At 29.3% G+C, this 14530-nt stretch overlaps 6 protein-coding genes and 1 non-coding gene across 7 annotated transcripts; 2 read left to right on the plus strand and 5 right to left on the minus strand.

Moving 5' to 3' along the window:
• Positions 1 to 983: 983 nt before the first annotated feature.
• On the minus strand, positions 984 to 5723 carry TVAGG3_0965870 (A-type inclusion protein-related family; the record flags this gene model as incomplete). The annotated part of the gene is made up of 1 exon (XM_001581507.1): positions 984 to 5723. The coding sequence occupies one exon, from the start codon at positions 5721 to 5723 to the stop codon at positions 984 to 986; it is 4740 nt and encodes a 1579-aa protein (XP_001581557.1).
• A 266-nt stretch (positions 5724 to 5989) lies between these two features.
• On the minus strand, positions 5990 to 6751 carry TVAGG3_0965880 (laminin domain-containing protein; the record flags this gene model as incomplete). The annotated part of the gene is made up of 1 exon (XM_001581506.1): positions 5990 to 6751. The coding sequence occupies one exon, from the start codon at positions 6749 to 6751 to the stop codon at positions 5990 to 5992; it is 762 nt and encodes a 253-aa protein (XP_001581556.1).
• A 300-nt stretch (positions 6752 to 7051) lies between these two features.
• On the minus strand, positions 7052 to 8322 carry TVAGG3_0965890 (conserved oligomeric Golgi complex component 2 family; the record flags this gene model as incomplete). The annotated part of the gene is made up of 1 exon (XM_001581505.1): positions 7219 to 8322. The coding sequence occupies one exon, from the start codon at positions 8320 to 8322 to the stop codon at positions 7219 to 7221; it is 1104 nt and encodes a 367-aa protein (XP_001581555.1).
• A 1922-nt stretch (positions 8323 to 10244) lies between these two features.
• On the minus strand, positions 10245 to 11102 carry TVAGG3_0965900 (protein of unknown function (DUF3447); the record flags this gene model as incomplete). The annotated part of the gene is made up of 1 exon (XM_001581504.1): positions 10245 to 11102. The coding sequence occupies one exon, from the start codon at positions 11100 to 11102 to the stop codon at positions 10245 to 10247; it is 858 nt and encodes a 285-aa protein (XP_001581554.1).
• A 965-nt stretch (positions 11103 to 12067) lies between these two features.
• On the plus strand, positions 12068 to 12542 carry TVAGG3_0965910 (uncharacterized protein; the record flags this gene model as incomplete). Its single annotated transcript, XM_001581503.2, has 1 exon — positions 12072 to 12515. One exon carries the CDS (start codon positions 12072 to 12074, stop codon positions 12513 to 12515), a length of 444 nt encoding a protein of 147 aa, XP_001581553.1.
• A 160-nt stretch (positions 12543 to 12702) lies between these two features.
• Positions 12703 to 12775, minus strand: TVAGG3_0965920. The gene has a single exon. It is a non-coding gene; the product is annotated as a tRNA-Thr (tRNA).
• A 68-nt stretch (positions 12776 to 12843) lies between these two features.
• On the plus strand, positions 12844 to 14190 carry TVAGG3_0965930 (vesicle-associated membrane protein 9 family; the record flags this gene model as incomplete). Its single annotated transcript, XM_001581502.1, has 1 exon — positions 12854 to 13573. One exon carries the CDS (start codon positions 12854 to 12856, stop codon positions 13571 to 13573), a length of 720 nt encoding a protein of 239 aa, XP_001581552.1.
• Between the last annotated feature and the right edge of the window lie 340 nt (positions 14191 to 14530).

Consider the following 14530-nt stretch of genomic DNA (forward strand, 5'->3'; position numbering starts at 1 on the left):
TATTCAATGCAATCAAAATTTGAGTGCTTATTAGGTCATCAACCCTTTCAAACGTTTCATACAAATCTCCCGTAAAAATCTTGTGATATTCAATTTTCAGTAGGAAATTATTTATACTGAGATTATTATATACAGCAATAATACAAATTTTTTGATTTTTATGATAATCTTCTTCACAAAAGGTAAATTTTCCTGAGAACATGAGATAATATTAATAATCATCTAATATATGTTATATTTTTAAAGTTATTGTCTTATGATTCGTTAATTTCGGAAAATTATTTTGAAAATCATATAAATTTCTAATATTCTTATCTCATCAATTGATACTTCCATTTTAAACAATGTTACCATCTAAAATGCAAAGCAATGAGATCCTATTTATTAAAAATTTTGATTTAAAAATGATAATTTCAGACCTAATTTTGTATCGGATTCTCAAATATAAGTAGTATTCTATTTGAATATTACTGTGCATTAAGTGATGCTTGTTCAATTCTTGTCAAATATGCCAAAATAATCAAAATAACTTGATTTTAAAAGTGACAACAGTTTATTTTTTCAAACGTTATTAAAATTGAGAGCGGGTTTACTCTCAGAATTAACCCATTGAAATTGATTTGATGGAATTATTTTTTTATGGTATTTAGTATCGTCTTTCCTAACTTGCTCAATCATTCCTATTTTCAGATACTCGAGCTTTCAAATTTTTGATTTTATTTTGAAACGGAAATTTAGTCTCTATGTTATTCTGTATTTATGGCAGTACATAGGACATATATCATAATTTTGCAGTTAATTATGGAAAATAGTTAAGAAATTAAGGAAATTTTGAAATCTTATTGGTCTCGATCTCAAAATCGTGTTTAATTAAGTTAAAAGTAGAATTAAAATGTTTGTTATGTTGAAAAATTCAATTGTATCATCTTAAGGTTAAAATTAATAAGGATTAGTATAATAATAAAATACATTTATTTAAAAACTTAAAAATCATCAAGATCTTTAGCAACGCTTGAATTCATTATCGATTGAGATACTAAATTTGTTGCCTCGGGATCTTTACTGATTTGGATGACAGCATTATGCTGAGATTGCACAATAGCTGACATATCTCTAATTCTTCTTTCTCTATCTTCAAGTAGTAGCTTCAAGTTATTTACAGAAGCGTGTATCATTCTAAGTTGCCTATCAAGTGAGTCTGAATCTGTCACTTCTTTTCCGAGCTCTGGAAATTCTCTGATGATTAATTCCGCAATCTTCCTTTCTTCTTTAGTTTCAAGTGACTTATCACCAGGAATATAGAATATAGGACCTTGTTGGTGTGATAAAGCTCTGGCAGGTGGCATAATATTTGAGCTTGGTAATCCTAAAATTGTAAAAATTGTTGAAATAGAATCTTGCAAAGTTGATAACCTTTGAAGCGCCTGCTGTTTTGCAAATTGGGGAGAATTAATGATATTCAATAAATCCTTGGCTATTTTATTAATATTGTCCAACTGAATAACCTTTGGATTTTTATTGTTCATGTCACTTTTCATTTGTTCCAGATCTTTAGTTTTTGACAACAATTTTTCATTCATTGAGCGAATTGTTGTTGTTAATGAAGCAATTTCATTATCCTTAGACTTATTGTCTGCTGCTAAATTAGATATGGATTCATTCAGTTCTTGGATTTGGTCATCATTAGATTTAATTTCTTCAATTTGATCTTTCAATTTTTCAATATTTTTGTTCAATTCTTCGATTTCTTTCTCTTTCATTTGAATAATTTGGTCTTTGTTCTTTAGTTTTGTCTCTGACAAAGCTAATTCCTCAACTTTGGCTTTGAGTTCCATTGATATTGCATCTTTTTCTGCTTTAGGACACATTGGAACTTTGTTTTCTGTTGCTTTGACTAATTCTTGGTTCAAAGATTTAACTTGACTTGCCAAGTTCTTTGCTGCTTCTGCTTTCTTGTCTCTGTCTTGTTTAAGTTGTTCTATTTGATCTTGGTAGTCTTTCTCTTTCCTTGTGAATTTATCTTTGAGTTTTTCCGCATTGACTTCGTTTGCAAAAGCAGTTTTTTGAAGTACAGTTGATTCTAGTAATTTTTCTTTCTTCAGCAAATCAATCTTCTTTTGTAACTTGTTGTAATCATCCTTAGGAACGCTATTTCTTAATTGTGATTTGAGTTCATCAATCCGTAACCCATTTTCACGGATAATCCTTTCTGATGTTGCTTTATCTGCTTCCATTTCTTTAATCTTTTGTTTGTAACTTGATAATTTTCGTGTGAAATCATCAAATTTTTCTTGTTGTGTAGATTGTGTTGTATTTAATTGCTTTTCTACTTCAATCTTCTGTGCATTCAAGTTGTCGTAATTGGACATAATATCTTTCTTATCATCTTCCAATTCTTTAATTTTATTCTTCAGCTCATCAATCAGTTTTCCTTTATTTTCGATTGCTTGAGTTAATTCATTATTTTTAGCTTTAATGTTATCAACGGATTCACGTGATTTCTTTCTAATTTCTTTAGTTTCTTCATCAATCTTTGAATATTCAGCTGTTTGTGTTTCGAGTTTTCCTCTAAGAGAATCGACTTGATCTTGAAGTTTGTTTATTGTCTGTGTATCTTGTTGCGCTGCTCTATCATTTTCATCTTTGATTTTGGCAATTTCTTTGTTCAAATCTTCAATTGTACTTGTCAAAGATGCAACTTTCTTAGTCATTTGGTCTTTGTAATCTGTGTATTCTTTGTCTTCCATTTCATAACAGCTCTTTGTAGTATGAAGTTCGTCATTAATGAAATTGAAAGATTTCTGGAGCTCATCTTTATCATTCTTGAGTTTCTCGTAAACAGATAATAAAACAGTGTTTTGTGACAATTCATGATTTTGTTTTTGCAAAACTGAAATTTGAGATTTCAATTCTTGGTTATTATCTGTTAATTCCTTGATTTTCTCGAGGTTCTGTTTTCTTTCAATCTGAAGGTTTGTGTTGTTCTTGTTTGCAGTTTCTAAGTCACTTGATAATTGTGAATTTTCTTTTTCAATGTCATTCTTTTCATTTTGCAAATTCTCCAATTTAGAAATTGTGGAATTCATTTGGTCAACAGCATCACTTCTTTCTTTTTCTTTATCATCAACAACTTTCTTCATTTCTTCAATATCTTCTTTACTCTTTTCAACAAACTGCAAATGATCAGCATATTCTTTCTGTAAATCTTGATATTTCTTTGTTAAAGACTTAAAAACATAATCTCCTGCTTCTTTCGCAGCTGTCATCTTCTGTGATTGTTCTTCAGCTCTTCTAACTGTATCACTTTGTCCAGTTATTTGCAACTGGAGTTCAACATTCTCTCTTTCTTTTTGGTCTTTTTCTTTTGTTAAATTAACAAAAGCTTCTTGGAGTTGCTTTAATTTCAACCTGAGTTTGTTTATCTTTTCTGCTTTAGTTTGTAATGATAATGTTGACTGGTTTTTGAGATCTTCAAATTGTTTTCTCTGTTCTTTAACTTCTTTTTTGAGTTCCTTAATTTGATTCTCCATTTCACTGTTTGTTTCCTTAAGTTTGTAGTATTTCTGGTCTTTTTCTGCTAATGTTGTTTTGTTTTCATTTGTGAACTCCTCCAAAGCAGTTTTGAGTTCATTATTTTCAACAATTAATTTTTGTTTTTTGTTTTCAATCTTTTTATTCTCATTTCTTAAATCCAACATAGCTGATTCCATAGAATTCACTCTATTTGTTAGCTGCTCCTCTTTTAATTTCAGCTTGCTTTTATCATCATTTAGCTGTGAAATTGTGTCTGAAAGTGATTTTTCCTTATTTTTGTATGTTGTTTCTAAACTGTTGATAGAAGAAGTGAAATCTGTTTGTCTGCTCTGGAAGGCAGATAATTGATCTAATAAATCATCAATCTTTGTTTTCATATTAACTTTCTCTTCTTCAAATTGGTCAATTGTTAAATGAGATGTTGCTAAATCTTTTTCGTATTCTATGGATTTTTGTTTAAACATTTCATTTATTGTTGATATCTGATTCTGAGATTTTTGCAATTCTTCTTTCATTCTTTCTTCATTCATTTGTTGTTGTGACATTGTATTCTGTAATTTCATCTCTGTTGATGATCTTAAATCATTCAGAGTCAATGATAATTCCTTATTTTTCAGATTAGATTGTTTTAATTCTTTTTTAAGATCTTCATTTTCCTTTTGCAGCTGAGAAACCATATCTTTAGATCTATTATAATTTGTACAAATAAATTTAGAAACATCTTTTAATGAATCCATATCATCTGTTACTTTTAATGATGCAAAACTAAAAGATGTTTGAACATCATCCAACAAAACTTGGACATTTTCTTTTATTCTATTGAAAGATTTTCCTTGTTCTTCTTGTATTGCTTTCATTGAATTCAATTCATCTTGGCATCTCTTTATGTTCTGTTGTGCAATTTGAAGTTCGTTTTCTTTCTCTGAAATTTGTGATTGCAAATTTTGTTCATTTTCAGAAAGCATTGATGTTAAAGAGTTAATGGCAACTTTCATTTGTGATATTTCTTTTGTCTTCTGCTGTAATTCCTGCTCAAATATTGGATCCATACTGTAATTTGAATCAAAACTTGTATCCGAAGAAAATTTTAATTTTTCTTTCAAATCTGAATTTTCTGACTGAACTTTTTCGAGTTCTGTCTTGAGTTGTGATTTTTGTTGCTCTTCAATAAGACTCTTCTTACGTAACTCTGTAAGTTGTGATTTCATTTCATCAAGAGATTTTCGAAGTTCTGTATTTTGAGAATCATCAGTAACTTGAGAAATTTTTGAATTTTGAAAATCGGATAATCTTTGATTCATCTCTGTTAATTTCTTCTGGTTTTCTGTATTTGATGACTCAATGAAGTCAATTAATGTCTTTTCTTTCTCAGATTGTTCTAATATTGTTTGCTTCATGAAGTTTATTTCTGATTTTAATGATTCGATTCTTTTTGCTTTTCTTGCATTCATTTCAACTAATTTCTTGACTTCTGGATATGAACTCATATCTTCAATGTGAACAATTGTATCTTGATCTTCATCTTCATTTGTAAGAGCGTCTGTAAGTTGTTGTGTTAATTCTCTATTTGCAGATTTTTGAGTTGATAATTCGACATTTGATATTTGTTGTTGTTTTCTAAGAGAAATAACTGTACTGAGTAGTTTTTTGTTTTTCTCTTGTAATAGATGTATTTTGGTGTCTGCAAATCTCTGAGGTTTATCAATAACTTGTGGTGAAGAAAGCTGTGAGTTCAATTCATCAATAATCGATTGTTGTTTGAGAGATGATAACCTGTAGAGTTCAACTTGCTCTTCAAGCTGTTTATTTTCGGCAGTTAAAACTGCAATATCTTCCGTTGCCCTTCGTAATTTGTTTTTCATGTCGAGAATGTTGTTTTTTAGTGTATTTTGCTCGTTATTATGCTCTTCTTTGTTCTCTTGGATTTGATTTTGGCTACAATCTAATTCTAATTTTAGTTTTCGATTCTCTTTATTTAATGATTCGATCTGTTTTATCATTTTTGCTTGGGTGATTCTCATTTCATCGATTAAAACTTCGTAACCATCACTTCTAGGAGCTACAATTCCGGTAAATTCACGGTTTTTTATTGGTTTTAAACTATCAGGAGTACTATTATTTGATCTAGTCTGCTTGGGAGGTGTTTTTTTGACTGCAGCTCTTTTAGATACTGGAGGCGAGCGCTGCATCAAAAAATTATTAAACGTGTATCTATAAAAATTTGAAGATTTAGCAATGTTTTCATTCTGAGGTGAATGTTATATAATGATTTATAGCATATAAATTCCTTTATTTGGGATAATATTTTCAAATTTTATTGAATTAATAGAATATATCATATTTATATGGGATTATCCTTATTTTCTTGAAAAATTGAAAGAAGAGACTTATCAATAGTTAATAGTTTACAATAAAATCTATAAAACTAATATAACGTTGAAATTGATGTCTAATATTATGCGTTAAAGTCGTCACTCCTATTTATATCTCTTGTGAGTGGGATAACTTCATCTTTCTTTGCTAAAGGACCAGATTTTGTAGTGAAGAGTAAAATTAAGGCTGCTATGCCAATAATGATGCCTAAACCAATTCCAATGAATGAAAACCATCCAGAGAGGAATGAATTCCCGATGACAATGCCCTCACCAAAATGAATGTTATCAAAGGAGAGGGAAATCTCGAGACCATGCTTGGAATATGTAGTATTGCATATGGCATATTGATGGCCAAAGTTTATAGCTGGTAATGACATGTTTCCGATTTTGCAAAATACTTGCGTAATATTAAACTTAGAACTCACGCCGGTATACGATACATTCATATAGACGGTTGAGTTTTCTGCAAATCTTCCAAGCTTGTATTGAAAAGAATACGGAGTTGGAATTTTGCATGTCTGGATACCATTTCCCTCGTAACCTGGTGGGCATTGGCAGATTCCAGGCCAAATGCAATGAGCCAAATCATGGCATTTATCGCATTTAACATCTGTAAAATTATTTTTTGTAATTTGTTTTAAGTTATTACTTAAACGTATGTTAGATTCGTTTATTCTTGCTAATTTTGAAATTTCATGATTGTTTGTTTCGGTGGTTGCATTTGAAATTTCAGATTTGTTGAGTGAATTCTGCTCAACTTTAGAGGTATTGTCTCTGTCCTGGGTCAAGTTCATATTAATTTGGCCACGCCTAGCTTCTACAATAGATAAGATAATTATCATATTTGTCAGAAGAAAAATTTCACTTTTACATTTCAATTGTCTAAAATTTTAGATATGTTTATTACGCATTTTGGAACATTACGCAATGTTATATGATTTTCACACGCAAACGCCTCCCAACCATCAAAATTGTTTGTAATCGGAGGATGTTAGCTTTATTTTTCTATTTTGAACTTTTCTATGCTCGGTTTTAGGATAACCACATGAATAAGAATACACCCCCTGACTATCTCTAGGTTCTCATAAAAAAAATTATTTGTAATTAATTTTATTAGCAAACACAGAAATTCCCTGCTTTCTGTAGGATATTCATTCTTTGGTTTTGAATGGTCATACATTTCATTTGGATTTTTCCATAATCTCATCAAGATACGTTCACATATTGCATTTTTCTGTTTTCATATAAATAAAAAGACATCTAACTATAGTAGAAAAAAAACAATAAATTATTTAGATGCAATAGATATCTAATTGAGATATTTATAAATCTCTTGATAAGTTTGGTTTTCTGTTGCATTAATATTGAGTTTTCTTGTTGCTTCCAAAGCGATCATGTGAAGATAGTCCAAAAGCAAGTGTTTGAGTTCTTCTTCAACTTGTTTAGGATCCATTTTCTCTTTCTCATTCTTGTTTTCACTATCTTCAATACGTCTATTTGCAAATTCAACTTTTTTTGGAACAGACTTAACTAAATTGATCATCTTCTGAGTGATTATTTGCATTATTCCATCATAAACAAGTGAAGTAAATGTTCCTAAGTTAATCCAATCATTATCTATTTTAAAAATGGAATCAACTAGGACTGAGCTTGCGGAAGGAAGCTTTGATTTATGTATATGGCTTTCAATAATTCTCTCTGGTAAATTAAGTATCCAAAACAAATTTGCATCCGTTTTTTGCAATATTTCTTTTAATGTTTCATCTTCTCTTTGTATTTTTGTTTCTAATAAAGAAGACTCAATCAGATTAATGGGATTTTCACACTCTTTAGGCATCACTTCTCTAAGTTTTGTTACAAACGTTGAGATGTCAAATGCAAAATGCGTTTTGAATGTTGTTGTCCTTTGACAAATTTCTTTGTAAACTAAACAAATTTTCATTGCTATTATTACAATTTCCTTTATTTCATTTTCGATATAGTACTCGTCTCCAAACAGTCTCTTAATGATTTCAAACAATTGATATGATGTTGATACCTTGAATTCTCCTGAAATCAAAACTGGATTTGAATTTTTAATTTTTTCAATTTCGGGAGCAATTTCAGCTAAAAGTAACTGTGGATAGAATTGTAGGTTGAGTTTTCCATATATGTTCTGTTCATTTATTGATTGATCAAATGAGTGTTGATTTCTGCACAAATTTCTAATTTCGCGGAACAATTTTTGTGTTTGAACATATATTGAATGCATTTCTTTGGTAGATGTAGATGTAGCTTTTGTGTTAGATACAATATACTCGGAAACAATTGGCCAAACAGAATTTAATATGAAATCAAAATGATTCAAAGAATTTTCATAGATAAAGTTGATTACACCATCTTTATTAGTTAACATATCAACTAATGATGACATAATATCTGATTTGTTATTTGATTTAATTTGATTAATTTCATTCTTAACAAATTCTTCAGAGAATGTGTTGTATACGAGTTGGTACTGATTTGATAGCACTGTGGCATGCAAAACAATTGACAGTGAAGATTTATTGCGAGATGAAACAAATTCAACAAATTTCTGTGAAAGTTTATCATAAAATTTGTTAAGTATCTTATTATACTGATGTTTTATGCGATTGATAAGTGCAGGCTGATTAATTGCAGGAAAACTTGCTTTGATAATTGAAAGCCCAATAGATGCATCAAGAAGTGATTCTACATTAGATTATCTATTAAGCCACAACTCAATTTTTTGGAGTAAATTAACAATATCTAAAGCAAGATTTAAAATCGCCTCTTCTTTTCTTATTTGATGCAATTCTTGTGCTTTTTGAATATTTAATTGAGATGTTTGTTGAATATTTTTCATTGCATTCTCAATTATACTATGAGAATTTGAAAATGAAGAAATTAAAACTGATGTGGTGTCACCAAATTCGATTAATTGCTTTGAAATTGTTACAAACTCTGTATAATTATCATGAATAATTCCTGTAAGACGATTTTTCAACTCTTCGCAATAATTAGCCAAAGCTACTGCGAAATCCTTTAAAGAGTGGAAACGTGTCATATTGGTCTTTAGGAATTCTCTTGGGCTCTTCCAATTGGAATCATGAAAGTCCGAAAGATCAAAATGGAATGTCATTATAACCAAAAATTTTTAATGACTAATGAAAAAGCTATCGGTGTCAATTCAAATGATGGTCGTCATGTCAAAAATTTTAAAAAGTTTAGTAATATAACAAATTATGGACAAAATTGAATGAGTGAAACGGTTTTCAATTTTGTCCATAATTTGGATATTTTGTTCATTATTGAGAGCTTTACAAAATTTGCTTCGCAAATTTTGTAAAGCTCTCAATAATGTACAAAATATGATTTTTATTTATAAAATAGATATGTAATTCAAAATTATGACTTATTATAACTTGATCAGTTGTCTATGACAAGATTATCATTAAACAATAAAAATAATATATAGAAACACTAATATTTTGCACCAAATGATCTAAGAACTTCGGCTGTTTCTATTCTATTATTTTCTGCTGCATAATGAAGAGAGGTTTTACCATTTTCATCTTTTTCATTGATATTTGCAGCATATGATCTAAGAACTTCGGCTGTTTCTATTCTATTATTTTCTGCTGCATAATGAAGAGCGGTTTTGCCATCTTCATCTTTTTCATTGATATATGCACCATTTGAAATAAGAACTTCGGCTGTTTCTTTACTATTATAATATGCTGCAATTTGAAGAGCTGTTTGTCCATTTTTATTTTTTTCATTGATATTTTATCACCATTTGAAATAAGACTTTCTGGTTTCTATTCTATTATTTTCTGCTGCATAATGAAGAGCGGTTTTGCCATCTTCATCTTTTTCATTGATATATGCACCATTTGAAATAAGAACTTCGGCTGTTTCTTTACTATTATAATATGCTGCAATTTGAAGAGCTGTTTGTCCATTTTTATTTTTTTCATTGATATTTATACCATTTGAAATAAGAACTTCGGCTGTTTCTATTCTATTATTTTCTGCTGCATAATGAAGAGCGGTTTTGCCATCTTCATCTTTTTCATTGATATATGCACCATTTGAAATAAGAACTTCGGCTGTTTCTTTACTATTATAATATGCTGCAATTTGAAGAGCTGTTTGTCCATTTTTATTTTTTTCATTGATATTTATACCATTTGAAATAAGAACTTCGGCTGTTTCTATTCTATTATTTTCTGCTGCATAATGAAGAGCGGTTTGTCTATATTTATTTTTTTCATTGACGTTTATATCATGTGAAAGGAAGTATTCGAGTAAGGATGGAATATTGAACGACGCTTAATTAATAAAGCATTTGTTAAAATCATTGGTTTGATCGAAATAAACTAAAAATGATTCAAGATTATTAAACATTCCGCAATAATCTAAATCTATCTCTATATCGTATTCGTTCATCAAGAATGTAACAAAATCAATGTTGTGTGAAATAATTGCATATTTCATGCATCTTTCAATTGGGATTTGATATTTTAAACATTCGCACATGATCTCCTGATTTCCACCTAGAAATGAAAGATGTATACATTTTTGAGTTATTTCTGAGCTGAATTTCGTTCTTAATAACTTGAAGCAATCAACTGCACCGTGGTAACAACATAATTCAAGTAATGAATATCCTTTCTTATAATATGGATATAATTCGCTCTCAAGTCTTTGATCTTTATCAAATCCTTCTTTTTCTGTGAATGAAATGAATGTTTCTAAGTTATTATACATAATTGCCCTGTAAATTGTATTTTCTATATGAATTTGGAGATTTTCTGATTTAATTTTTTCGAAATCATCAGATTTGTTTAGTTTAATTCCATATTCTTTATAAAATAAGTATCCGACAGTTAATGGAACTCTAATTTCCTCGTTTACTTTATAATTATCATATATGAGTTTGGCGAGAGATAAATAAGCCTTTGTATAGCGATTATTATACGGAATGATACATAAAATGTCACTTATAATAGTATAAGGAAGATGTTTCTTTGAATCAATCAGTTCTGTTTTGATCAATTTGTAAATCTTGTTTATTTCTTCTTCATTTTCAGTTTTCAGCCTATAAAATACATTATATGAATCGATGTAGCATTTATATATACTTCTCAATTCACTGTATTTACTTGAGTGAATGTCTTTATCTGACATGAAAAAAATTTAAAAAATTCCCAACAAAATTTTTATAACCATATTTAGAATTTTTTATATAAAGACACATTTCAATTCACTGTATTTATTTGAGTGAGTGTCTTGGTCCGACATTAATAATTTTTTATATGGAAACATTTCAATTTTTCCATGAATGTTAACATTGATGGAAAATTTTTATCTGTGGAAAATTTTTAAATAGGGTTATTCGTAAGTACCGCTGTATTTATAAATCTGACAACTTATTTATAAATTCCATGGATTTGGAAAAACCGCAAAAAGTATGAATAACCAATTAAACAATTTGGCACATTTTTTCTTTATGCTAAAAAATCAATTCTCAGACATACGATTATTTTTGATTCAAATGCTGTTCGGCATTAAAAGCAAAAATAATCATATACCTGAGAATTACACTTTTCCGACATTTTTGGGTCGCTTCGCGCCCCTGACAAAACGTCGGAAAAGTGTAAATTTTGCTAGAGTGTGAAGCCACAAACTTACAACATTTCTTTATTCTAAAAAATCAATTTTGATATAATATAATTTCGAGCCTCAGGTGGCTATGCTTGCCCTTCGGGCAAGCATGCCACCTTCGGCAAAAAATATTTGAATTGATTATATGATATGAGTTCATTCAAACTCTCTGAGGTTTATGGCTTTGCGGAAAGCCATATTTGATGAATTCCAATTCTCAATGTAATATAATAACCAAACAATAAGTTTTCTATGAGTTTGAATGATAATTACCCTCATATGATGTCAAAAATCATTTAAAATTAAATGATTTTGCTTATGAGTTCAAACTGTAGCTTCCTATTAGCATACTGAATCAAATTTGATAATTTTCAGGGTTTTAGAGGATTTTGGAGATGCATTCTAGAATTAAAGTCAATCAGGATATTAAAACCAATCTAATGTATGGATTTTATAAAGAGACAAATTTTCTGTGGTTTACAAGACCTAATTATGAGTCTTGATGAAAAGAGACTTTATGAATCAGTAATGGCTAAATATAACGAAACGTTAGAACGTGGAAATAAGCTTAAAGAGCGTGAAAATGAAATTAATGCAAGAATGCTTTACCTTTGTAACGAAATTAAAGAACTCGAATTAAATAAACCACAGTACGAAATAGAACATGATCATCTCAAAGAAATGGCTGAAAAACTAGGAGAAAAACTTAAACAAATAGAAAATTTTCAAGCTTCTCAATTATCAAACGAAGTTGCCCGTCAAATGGAAGGATTAAAAGATTTACAAGATAAAATTAGAAGAAACAATGAACATCTTCGTAAAATAGATGTTGATCACTTGAATGCTCAATTTTTAGGAAATATAGAAAGTATAAAGCGCTATATAGAGATCATTAAGAAGAGAAATATAAAGGATACTAAAGGATCACTGTTATAATGAATAAAATGTTAGTTATATCTAATTTAATTTCACAATTTTTTTATATATTCTTTCAAATCTCAAAGAAAATTCTATTCTTAATTTAATACAAAGACTACAATCTAATTTTAATATACAAAAAGTTTGGTTCCAACGACTCTCCTTTAGAATTTTGCTTTGCTTAATCTAAAAAAGCAAAAATTTTTGCCTACGACCGGAGTTGAACCGGCGACCTTGCGCTTACAAGGCGCACGCAATAACCACTATGCTACGCAGGCAGTACATTTTTCAGATTTTCATTTGACCCATAATAATTCTACTACCTAATTTCAAAATTTGTAAGCAAAATTGTTCAGATGGATAAAAAGGGACTTTTTCGGTATGGCGCTGTTTCCCACGAAACAAAAGTTCTTACCCAACATCCACGAGGTGATTTTCTTGTTGATAATGACATAAATTCGCTTCTTAATACTCTCGAAAAATCTTTTCCAATTTCAGTGATCGAAAAGCAGTCCAGATTATATACAATCCGTTCTGATAAAACTGCTAATTACATTGTCATGACTGATAAATCAGTAGATACTGCGAGCTGCGGAGCTTTCCTTAGTGATCTAAAGAAATTATGGAATTCATTTTCTGCCATTGAAGAAAATGTATCAAAAGAAGATTCAATTCCTGATAAGTTCGATGGCCAGATTAAAGATTTGATCGAAAAATACAACAAAGATCGAATTGAAGATACCGAGGACAAACAAAATGATATACCTGAGATTATTCTTGATGAACATAAGCTACCTACAATCGATCCTGATCCTGTTGTTACTTTAGAAGAATCTAGAGAAGAACCTTTATTGGGATCAGATGCAACACCAGATTTGACAATCACTTTCAATCAAGAGCATTACGATGAGTCACTTACACATCTCCGAATTAAAATTTGCTGGCAACGTCATAAGATCACAATTTTAATTGCCTTATTCGTTATTATCGTTTCTATTGTCATAATTCTTATAGCTTGTGGAGGGTTCAACATACAATCATGCATTTCGCACCAAAAAGGTAGTGATTCCAAATAATCATAAGAAATTAAGAATCCTGTTGGTATTTTATCGGAATTATATTAATATATACTTGTTTTTCATGAATGCTGTTCTATAAAAATAACTCTTATTATATATATATGAATTTATTATACCCATAAATGGAAAAGGGTCTTTTTATCGGATTTTCTAGGCTTTCATGATCACAACGCAATATCATTCAATACATATAGTATTCATTATTTTTTATATTACCCAAATATGAAAAAAAAAGGATGATCTAAAAAAAGTAGTAAAAAACGATTAGCTATAGTAGAATAGTGTTATGACACTCGAGTTTATTTTTAATTCGTAACAAAAAAATAAAAACATAAAAAATCGATAATTTTGAATAATTTGAGAACGTTGTGAAACTACATCCCCATCCCATTATAGATTTTAAGGTATTTATGGTCATTTTTGACAGTTGTGTCACTGAATTTTCCCTGCCATTGTGTGATTTTGAAAATTTGACACAACTTTTAACGAATAAAATTAAATTTCTTAATAATTTTAATAAACACTATACATTAGATATAATAATTTTCAATTCACTATCAAAATCATTAAAAAAATTTGAATGATATAAAATATTTTGAAAGAAAATATAAAACGAAATCATACATTTATTTATATATATGTATTTAAATTTTAAGATAAAAAACTATTTTCGTAAAGTGTGTAAAACACGGGGAAAAAGTATCACCGCCTTCGGCGGTGATACTTTTTCCGAATACGCACACGTTAGCATAAGATGAGAAAAAAGTGATACCGCCTTCGGCGGTATCACTTTTTTCGAATCCCCCACCCTTTTTTAAGAAAAACACTCAAAAACAAAAATTATTAATAGAATTTCTTTTATTATTATAAAGCTACATATCATACCATATTTTACACACTAAAATAACTATATTTATCAAAAAAGTTTTTTCATCATATATCTTATATATCTTT

The sequence above is a fragment of the Trichomonas vaginalis genome, chromosome I (assembly GCF_026262505.1).
Source record: "Trichomonas vaginalis G3 chromosome I, whole genome shotgun sequence".
NCBI lineage: Eukaryota > Parabasalia > Trichomonadida > Trichomonadidae > Trichomonas > Trichomonas vaginalis.